The 10,501-nt window shown below is 39.2% G+C and overlaps 1 protein-coding gene across 1 annotated transcript in view; it reads left to right on the top strand.

Annotated features, from left to right (window-relative positions):
* Window positions 1-6: 6 nt before the first annotated feature.
* Window positions 7-10,501, top strand: part of FBXO7 (F-box protein 7) — a 22,863-nt gene continuing 12,368 nt past the window's right edge. The window contains exons 1-4 of the mRNA XM_006769324.2: window positions 7-63; window positions 2,374-2,516; window positions 6,875-7,102; window positions 8,991-9,132. Of these exons, the coding sequence (XP_006769387.1) occupies window positions 27-63; window positions 2,374-2,516; window positions 6,875-7,102; window positions 8,991-9,132 (550 nt within the window). The 5' untranslated portion in view covers window positions 7-26. The remainder of the gene's footprint in view (window positions 64-2,373; window positions 2,517-6,874; window positions 7,103-8,990; window positions 9,133-10,501) is intronic.

Here is a 10,501-nt window from a genome sequence, read left to right as displayed (position 1 = left end):
GGGCGTTGGGTCCCGGCTCGGAGGACATGGCCGGGCGTCCGGGGGGCTCCGTCCCCTTCCAGGGTGAGCTGTCGCTTCCGTTTTTCCAGTAAACGAACCGGGGATAAGCGGCGGCGCGCAGAGCTCCCCCGCCCTTGGAGACGTCAAGTTGGAAATTACGGGTTTGGTTTGGGTTAAAACTTATCAGGCCCCCCAGGGATGTAACTTCACCCTCCCCAGGTGCCGGGGTATTTCAGTGAAAAAGTTTGGAAAGTACTAGAAGGAGTTAGCAGTCGGCCCCGCCTCCGAGGCCACCTGCACCTTGTTGTGCTGCGCTGAGGCTGCAATAATCGGAAGGCTTCATTGGGTGTTTACTACATGCGGGCGCCGCAGTGAGCGCCCTGCAAAGTTTTTATTTTTTTTTTTAAATTGATTTTAGGGACAGAAAAACATCGATTTGTCGTTTCACGTATGTGTACATTCATGGGTTGATTCTTGTATGTGTCCTGACCGGGGATTGAACCTGCAACCTTGGCCTTTGGGGAGGACTCAGCTACCTGGTCGGGGACCGCTGCTAAGTTTTGCGAAGTGCAGCGTGTCCGGGTGTTTCAAATAATCCTATTTTCCTGGGCGAGATGTTGCTTTTTTGCTAAAACGAAGGTACACGTGGGCCTTATGATGACTCTGGAGGCAGTGACGTTGAGAAGGAAAGAATCAAAGTCTGTTGTTTATGGGGCTGCAGATGAGGCAGCTTTGTTTCCACTGAGGGTATCTTCTGGGGACAATAATCTGGGAATAGAGGGACATAAGGGTGATCCTCTTCAAATTTGGAATTTTGTGCTAAGAAAAAAAAAATGTTCGCTGGGGCTTTTTAGAGGAATTCTTTAAAAAGAAAACCTTTCTGTTAATTAAGTGGCTCCTTTTGCAAACTTCCGTTTTATTTGTGGGGAATTCAGAAAAAATGAGACCATATTATGAACTACTCACCCTTCCATTTTTCAGGTTAAAAGTAGGCCTGATTTTTTCCCAAATTAAGACAAAAATAGAAAATGAGGTATTGACATAACTCCCTTTAAACATACTAAGTGACATGCCTATTGTAATTTCTTGGTGTTAAACCTAAGAGTTTTGATGCTGACTTCATCACCCCACCACACATTTTCAAAATTAACCTCTCTTTTTAAGATATTTTCGTGTGTGTGTGTGTGTGTGTATTATTATTATTATTTTAATTAGGAGGGGCCGTCTTAAACGGATGTGCAACACAGTGTGACTCCTTGTTTACCCAAGAGCCCAAGTTAGTTTCTCTTTCAAGTTTGTTTTCATAGTAGAGGCTGCAGATACAGTTTTGAACTAGACAGACAAGATACCTGATCTTATGAAACTTAACTTCTAATGTAGGGGTTTGGAAAGAGAGACAACATATAAATAAGGTTATTTTCAAATAGCGGAGTTACAATAAAAATAAACATGAGAATGAAATCAAGTGATGGAGATTGGTGGAAGGCATCTCTGAAGAGGTGACTTCTGAGTTGAGACCTGAATGATGGGAGTCAGTTGAGCTGGAAGAGCAAATGCAGAGGCCCAAAGGCTGCAGTGAAGTAGATTTGTTTTGAGGACAGATAGGAAGCTCATGTGAACAGAGAACAGTCGGTGAGAGGAAGGATGGTGCAAGGTGGGTGAGGTAGAGAAGCAGGTTGGGGTCAACTCTTGGGCTTGGAGGCCATGTTAAGGACTCTGTTCCAAGTTCAATAGAAACCATTGGAGGATTTTCAGCAGAGGAATGCTATAATTTACATTTTGAAAAGACTATGTTTCGTTGAATCTCAGTTGCTGTCACTCTTAGATTGTTTTATATAACACTAAAGGAAAAAATGCTGTCTGTTAAGCTGTGATATGTCATAGATTTTAAGAAGCATCCTTATTTTAAAGATCAAAATATTAAAAAGTATGTGTCTTAGAACTGATGAAAACATGGATTAATGATAGATAATTACTGTATCCTATCCCACAGGCTAGAATTGTTGCCATTAGAAATCTGTAACCTAGGCATTTGGTGATAAGAACAAATAATTTGGTTGTTTTTCCAAACTTGGCTTCCTTCTTATTTTTGTTTCGTTTTCATTATTTAGTTCGTCTAGGGTCAGACCATGTACCTTATATATGTTCCAAATATATGATTGTTGAGGATAATGGTAATAGGTAGGTAGCTCTTACCATCCTTATCCATCTTTCTTGGCAGTTCTGATACCCGGTTTGCAATTACATTGAACAACAAGGATGCCCTCACTGGAGATGAAGAGACCTTGGCTTCATATGGGATTGTTTCTGGGGACTTGATATGTTTGATTCTTGAAGATGCCATTCCAGCACCTAACTTACCTTCATCCACAGATTCAGAGCATTCCTCACTCCAGAATAATGACCAACCTTCTTTGGCCACCCCCTCCAGTCAGTCCAGCATACAGGATGAACAGCGGACTGATTCATTCCAAGGAGAGGCAGCCCAATCCGATGTCTGGAATGATGGCAGTATGGTGGGTATTACTATTCAGACAGAAAATGGGTAGTTGACAAATCATACTTGATTGAATTCTGAGCCAGTCAGGATCATTATCATCAGTAGACTGCAGATTATATTCTTATAGAAACATTTTTGAAACTGCTAAATGCCTGGATTAATATTGGGCATCCTGAAGAACCCAGTTTTTACCTATTTATTTTGTTCAGATATTCATTCACCCCTTCAGATAAATTACCCCTTGGCTTCTATCGCTGCCTTTAACTATTTGTATGCCATAAGCGTCTATAGATACAAGTGGCGGACCTTTTTTAATTCAAGATATTGTGGCAGTTAACTGGTTAAGCTCATGTTCCCAGCTTTGCTTCTCTGGTCTACTCCACTTGTTAAGGCTATACATAGTCCAGTTATTTCCAAATGATTTGCTGGACATTAATACCTGGGTGTTAAACATTGTCATCTCAAAAAATATTGTTACTTCATATTCTCTATGCCAACATAAATTTGAAAATATGTGCACTGATGTTCTTTTGTTTGTCAGTGGTACTACTGTTTTCCTGAGCGTAAAACTTTGGAGTGATTTTTGACTCCTCATACCCAACCCCTTAACAAGCCCTGTCAGTGTTTCCTTTCCATTTCAGGCTTTCAGTGTCTGTTCTTCAGTGCACTTTCTAGGTTCATTTTCTTTCTACAGCTTTTTGGTTATGTTGTTGTTCCCTTGCTCTTAATTACTCTGTGTCACAGATATACCCGTGCTCACACTTTTGAATTGAAAAAGACCACATATCTCTAGTTCATCCCTGTCATGGTGCAGAGGAGGAGAATGTCTCTCCCCCTGTACCAGTTTGTAAGGCTTTGTGAGAAGTTGCCCCACACCCTTTACAGGGCTGGTTTCTGTTCTTCCCTCCTGTAAACTGCCATCTCCTGTCAGGCCAGACTCCTTATTTTCCCTCTACCAGCCAACACACAAACATGTGCACACGTACACACTACCTAAGGACTGCTTCGCACCTTTGCTCTTGCTGCTCACCCAGCCTGTAATTCACTACCTCTCCTCTCCCTCCTGTCTGTATCTCTACCCGTCCTAAGGCCCTGCCAAACATAATACTTTTCTTTAATTTATCTTTATTATCTCTATTGCTTTGGAAACACCTCATTTTTTATCCTGCCTTTTGATTTCTTGTAAGTCTCAAGTGATCATTTTTATTACTTTATTAATATATATGTCAGCTTGTTAATGGTTTTGTCTATGTACTTATCTCTTCAACTTAATTTTTTTTCGTGGGCCTTAAACATTTATAATTATTCATTGTGCCTAGCATGTCTTTCAGTATACACATATACAAAAAATACTTTATAACAGGTTTGTAAATTATGAAAAGCATTTATGTTCAGATTTTTAGTAATAGTATCCAGAGAGATTAAGCAAGTTAAAAAAAGCTTTTATAAAGCTTAATGTACCTACTTTTATGTGTATGTTTTTTTTAAGAAATTATGTAATTTTGTGTTTTTGTTTCATAGAGGTAATCTAGGGAATGAGTAAGAATATTCAGTCACATATTTAAATTTCATTTCTGTATCATTTTTGCTGATAGACCCCTTCAGAGATTCTGGTGGAAGGGCCCATTCCCTTTGCTTCTGTGTACTATTAAAATTGTCCAGTAAAATGGAACTTTTCATAGTATATGTAATAGTTACTTTACTAGTTTTCTTTTGGAAACTTTTGAGAAATTAATATTACCTCAAGTTAGTAATTTAAGTTCCAAAAGCAAGCTGTTTTGTGCTCTAAGTCTTGTATAGGACGACTGTAAAACCTTCGTGTGGAAACAGCTTGAAATCTCATAAATAATGCATTAAGTACTTGAAACAGTAGGGTCTGCTAATTAAATGTAGGACGGAGCATTAGAAAATGAAAATAGGAAAATTTTACTCTTGCAGTTAAGTGTAAATTAATTTTCTTAGATGCTGTTATATTTGGGAACTCATCTAGTACCTGTTGATTCTTTAATGGGAAACAGATAACTGGGTATTAGACCCTAATGTTAGCTATAAGCTGCATTTTAGTCACTTGTTCCAGTCATTTGTAAATGACATATGATACTAGTAAATGATCTGTTCAGAGAGGTGGCGCTGAACATTTTTTTTCACTTCCCCATGCGTGAAGAATAAGATAAATATTCTCATCATATCAGAATGGCTCAGTGAATGCCAGTGGTTCTCATGGAGTGGCAGTAAGGTTTGATAAGTTCACCAGGGGATTCTGATATCTTCCTCTTATGTCATTATCAGTTTAGGGCAACCTTTTCAATATTTTTTTCACATATATTCTCCCATGCAACTGTCAGTAAGTAGTTAATGGCCCCAAGTTAGGCATAATCCTATATAATGAAGAGCTAATATGCTAATTAGACTGAATAGCAGAATGACTGTCCAGATGACCTTCCAAATGACCTTCCGGACAAAGTTTGGGCTGTGAGGGCCAGCTGAGGCTGCTAGGTGCTGTGAGGGCCGGCCGAGGCAGCCTGGGCTGCGAGGGCCAAGCCCCTTGCGCGAATTCTGTGCATCAGGCCTCTAGTAGATAAGAAGCAAAGAACCTGTACACTTTATAATTTAGTTAGGTGTTAAGTGGTTTTAATAAGTAATTTCTGTTTGTTCAAAATATGATAGAGCCTCCTTTTTTTATTGTCTAAAATTTTACGTATGTCTCCTTTCCCCCCGTTTGACTGCCTCCCCCCGCCTCCCTACATCCAGCCATTCCCACTCCGGGCAAGCCCCCACTGCCCCAGTGTCTGTGTCCATTGGAACCTCCTTTTTTAGGTAGTGTGAGTCATCATTGCCCTCTAGGTTTTAACAAGTGAATTTGGATGTTTTTCATAAGCCACCAGGGATTTTAGAATAGCCTCATGCTCCTTGACATTCTCCCACCCTTGGACTCATAGTATGTAATTTTAATTTCCTCTGCCCCTTCTTTAATGGAAACATGAACTGAAAAAGAAGAAACATGTGCTTTGCATTAGGAGTTGAGCACAAGCCTAGAAAACCAACTTTGTGAGCAAAGTTAACATAAGTAAAGTAGTCTTATTGAAGCAGCATATTATGTTTAAAAGCCATGAACTGGGAATCTGGCGAGCTTGTTCACTTCAAAGTTTTATTAGTTGGTAACCTTGATTGTTATTTATTATGAGTCACAATTACAGCATGTATAAAAAGGTGACATCATTTGTCATGCCTATTTTTTAGCATTTTTGCATGATGCAAATGAGAAAACACTGAAAACAAAAACATTATGAATTGTAAGATATACTTCATCATTTACTATGTGTTAGGTACTGTACTGGGGTTATACAAATAGGTGACATGTAGTTTGCTCATTTCTAAGTTTGTGGTCATGGTAGGGTGTAGATGAGTAATTAGAAAATTTCAATACTGTGATGAAGTGGAGTAATACAGCCTTTGCAAAGCAGAGGGTAGTCGGTGTCACTTCTGTTGAAGAGGTGGAGCCTGCTAGAGTCGGGAGGAAGGGACTGGCAGAAAGTGAACTTGATACAGAGTCAGGGATCAGGTGACGAAAGGCCTTGTATGCTAAGGAGCTTAGGAGTTTGGACTTTATTTGTAGGCCTGCATTTCTTAGCATGTCCTCTATGAGAGACTTGTTTCATGAAATTATAAGTAAGTGAGGAAGGAGGATAGCCTTTCTTGGTTATGCGTTCATTATTATTGGACTTCTGAGAGCTTTGTAATGCCACAGCATACTTGGTGAATATGGAGGGAAGGTTAGGTAGCAATAGCATGTAGCATTTTCCAACTTATTTTATTGTCAACCTCTTTTTTTCCTAAGAACATCTAGGGTCACATTTCAAGGCACAATTTAGGGAAATGCTGCTGTCTACATTGGGGAAATACAGGGTTTAAGTTGGGACATAGGACATAATTGGAGTCTTAATTGTCAGAACACTGGCAGCAGTGGGTGGAATGTATGGAAGATAAAAAAGTGGAGTCAGATGTATTGGGGAGGCTGTTGCTGGAAGTCAGGAGATAAATGAGTGTGAAGTACTGTTGGAGTAGGAAGGGGCAGATTTTAGAGATACTTAGGAGATAGGTTCAGTGGAACTTTGAAGTATGATCAGATTGGGGTGGAGTTTAGTAACGCAGACTGAGAAATCTAGGAAGATTTCCAGGTTAATGGAGATAAGGAATTTGGAATGGAGGAGTAGATTACAGGCTCATTTATGTAGGAGGGCTTGCTTTAATGTGTCCCATTTCTGAACCCAATAATGTGCTTTGACTTTGAGCACTAATCTCAGTTCACTTTAGGATACAAAATATCATGTATAAAAGTCTATTTATGAATTCATTGTTTGTTTTCCTTTTCAGCCAGGGCCTAGTCAAAATGTTGAAGCTGAGTCAATTGAAGATATTGTGGATACGGATGAAGACACAGGTTTCTACCCCTCAGAACCAATGCTCTGCAGTGAATCAGAGGAAGGGCAAGTGCCCCATTCATTAGAGACCCTGTATCAGTCAGCTGACTGTTCTAGTCCCAGTGATGCCTTGATAGTATGCATTCATCTTCTCATGTTGGAGTCGGGTTACATACCTCAGGTAAGATGACAAGAGAAGACAAGCATCTTGTTAGGGTTTACATTTCTATTAGGAAAGGAGGTATATCAGTAAATATCACTAGATTTTTGTGTTGTGTATTCTAGATTTCTTTATTAAATGTGGTTGGATATTAAATGTAATATGCTGAACACAGTGATAGGCATACAGTAGGCAAGCAGTAAGTATTCTCTTCCTTTTCTTTTTTTCTTCATTTGTTTTATCAGTTTTTAATTAATATTATAAAAGTGATGGCAACTTGGGTTAAAAGAACCACAAGATTAAAGTATGTAGGATAATATGTAGGTAAAATGTGTTCAGTGAGTGTGGATTGGGTGTGACTAGACAGATGATGACACACTAGGTTTTTTATATTAATGGCTCTATGAATTGCCAATAATTTAATAAGATTCAGTTAGGAAGAGGACATTGTTCTTATGCTGTAGTTGCTTGCATTCATTCATTCATTCTCCATTGTCAGGTGCAGTGCTTTGTCTCTGCTCCCAGGTTGCTTATAGTCCAAGAGTGAGAGAGACAAGTATACAAAGCATTGTACTATATTGGTTAAATTCTAGGAGAGACTTAGCCATAGATCGGATGCCAGAGATTCACAGAGAACATTTAGAGTAGAGTTCCTTAAACTTTTTTTTTTGGTGGGGTGGTGGGGTGGTGGTGGTGGTGGTGGTGGTGGTGGGAGAGTTTCTTAAACTTTAATGTGCACAGAATACCTGAGGATCTTATTAAAATGCAGATTCTAATTTAATAAGTCTAAGGTGGAGCCTGAGATTCTGCATAGTCTCACACAATAGTGATGCCACAACTGGTGGAATTATGAGTAACAGTAATTCAGCGATCACTGAACACCTGCACCATGCCATGCACTGAGCCAGGAATCAGGATATAAAGATAGTCCTTTTCAGGAGTCCACAAGTATGGGAGATAAATAAAATGAAAATTATAATATATTATGATAAATAACATTAGAGAAGTACATAACAATAGAAATATGAGCTTAACGTTAGTGGATAAAAGAAAGAATGACAAACATGATTTTTTCTTGTTATCCTCACCCAACGATATGTTTTTATTGATTTTAGAGAGGAAGGGAGAGAGAGAGAAAAAAAAACATTGATGTGAGAGAGCACTATCAATTGATTGCCTCCCATATTTGCCCCGACTAGCATCCTAGTTATGTGCTGCGACTGGAAATCAGACTCACAACCTTTTGGTATTTGGGACGAAGCTCCCACCAAGTGAGCCATTGCCAGGGCAGGATTTAAAAAAAAAATTATTGGGGTGACATTGGTTAATAGATTTCAAGTGTACATTACTGTATATTGCATTGTGTGCCCACCACCCAAAGTCAGTCATCTTCCATCACCATATATTTGGCCTCCTCTACTCTCTACCACTCCTCCACCTCTATCCGTCTGGTAGACACCATACTGTTATCTGTCTGTGTCTCTGAGTTTCAGTTTTATATCCCACATATGAGTGAAATCATGTAACTCTTAGCTTTTTCTGACTGACTTCGCTTAGCATGTATTTATATATATTTTCTTCTAAAAGGGATTTCCAAAGAAAGTGATATTTAAGTTTGGTTCTTGAATAATGAACTTGGTAAGCAGAGAAGTGATTCTTTGAAGAGAGAAATTAACTCCATCTCTGATATTATTTTATCTATTTGAAGAAAAATTTTGCTGGAGGATAATACATGGAAACTTTTTTTCTATCAAAATTTTACTCATAGCAATGTTAATGATTTGACAAATTTTATTAAGGGGATTGTAAGGAATGCTTATTTCTAGACAAGTTAGGAACTTCCTGGATGGTTAATCTTTTTGAGAGTAATATATTTCTATATTTGTTTCCCTTTAATTTCCTTCCCCAGGGGACTGAAACCAAAGCTATTTCCATGCCAGAGAACTGGAAATCAGGAGGAGTGTATAAGCTGCAGTACACGCATCCTCTCTGTGAGGGCGGCTTTGCTGCTCTCACCTGTGTGCCTTTGGGAAACCTAGTCGTCATAAATGGTAATTGGATGGCATAGTTGCAGTCATTAGTTTACGAATACTGACATGTTTCTCTCCAAATGTTTTATAGCCAGTTCATTAATTGCCCATTATGATATAGTTAGGAGTCTTTTTTCAACTTTGTTTAATCCCTGCACCACTGATAACATGAGTCTGAAAGGTTATAGAATTATGGGTTGGCCCTACCAGTGTGGCTCAGTGGTTGAGCATCAAACCCTGACCCCGAGGAGGTCAGGGTTTAGTCTCCAGTGTGGGGCGTGTAGGAGACAGCCAATCAATGATTCTCTCATCATTGATATTTCTCTCTCTCCCTCTCCATTCCTCTCTGAAATCAATAAGAATATATTTATATGAAAAAAGAGAATTACGGGTTGATGTTTCAGGCTAGCAGCCTTCATTCTTTGAGCAGCTCTACTCTTTTGCTGTTTTAACCTTATAATTTATTTTTTGCTCCAGTGGGAGTTGTTATAATAGGAGTGAGATGAACTGTGAAGAATGTACGTTTCTTTGTGACTATAAATGGCTTTTTTTTTTAAATCAAGGTCTCGAACTGAGAGGTGGTAAGAGGTGAGATTGAGCTGGGTCCCTTTGTATTCAGTTTGGCACCACTGAACAATATATAAATGCCCACAAACACTAAGGTTTCTGAGGCTTTAGTCTGTGTGTGTTTTCTCCCGCACCCTGAGAAAGTCGCTCTTAATGGTTTCTTTCCTAGTTGTCTTCAGTATTAAGAAAATTTCAGTGGGATAGCAATACATCCCAATTTCATTTTAGCTCAGATGCCACCTGCATGTCCATACCAACTATCAGTGGTGTTTGGAACAGTTTCATAACATTCTGGAGATCCATTTGCGTGACTAGAATCTTGCATTTTTGTTGCATTTTGATTTTTTTGAATTAAAAATATATTTTATTGATTTTTTGCAGACAGGAAGGGAGAGGGATAGAGAGTTAGAAACATTGATGAGAGAGAAACATCGATCAGCTGCCTCCTGCACACCCCCTACTGGGGATGTGCCTGCAACCAAGATACATGCCCTTGACTGGAATTGAACCTGGGACCCTTGAGTCCGCAGGTCGACACTCTATCCACTAAGCCAAACCGGTTAGGGCTGCATTTTGATTTTTGAGGTTTATCCTCTTAAGGATAATATTGGAATGACTGCATTTTTCCTTTTTCAGCACAGCTCATCTTTGTATAACAAAGGCAGCAAGTGCTTTGATGTGTCTTAGCTCAGTGGTTTTCAACATGTTCTGCAGCTCCTAGTTTCTGCTGAGACGAAGCAAGGAGGAGGCTTAGTAGAACTATCTCCACTTAAATCTTGAGCAGCAACATGTTTGTCTATTTCACTTATTGGAGTCCCTACAA

The sequence above is a fragment of the Myotis davidii genome, unplaced genomic scaffold, assembly GCF_000327345.1.
Source record: "Myotis davidii unplaced genomic scaffold, ASM32734v1 scaffold120, whole genome shotgun sequence".
NCBI lineage: Eukaryota > Metazoa > Chordata > Mammalia > Chiroptera > Vespertilionidae > Myotis > Myotis davidii.
Note: the sequence above shows the minus strand (reverse complement) of the source record. Positions and strands in the feature narration are given on the sequence as shown.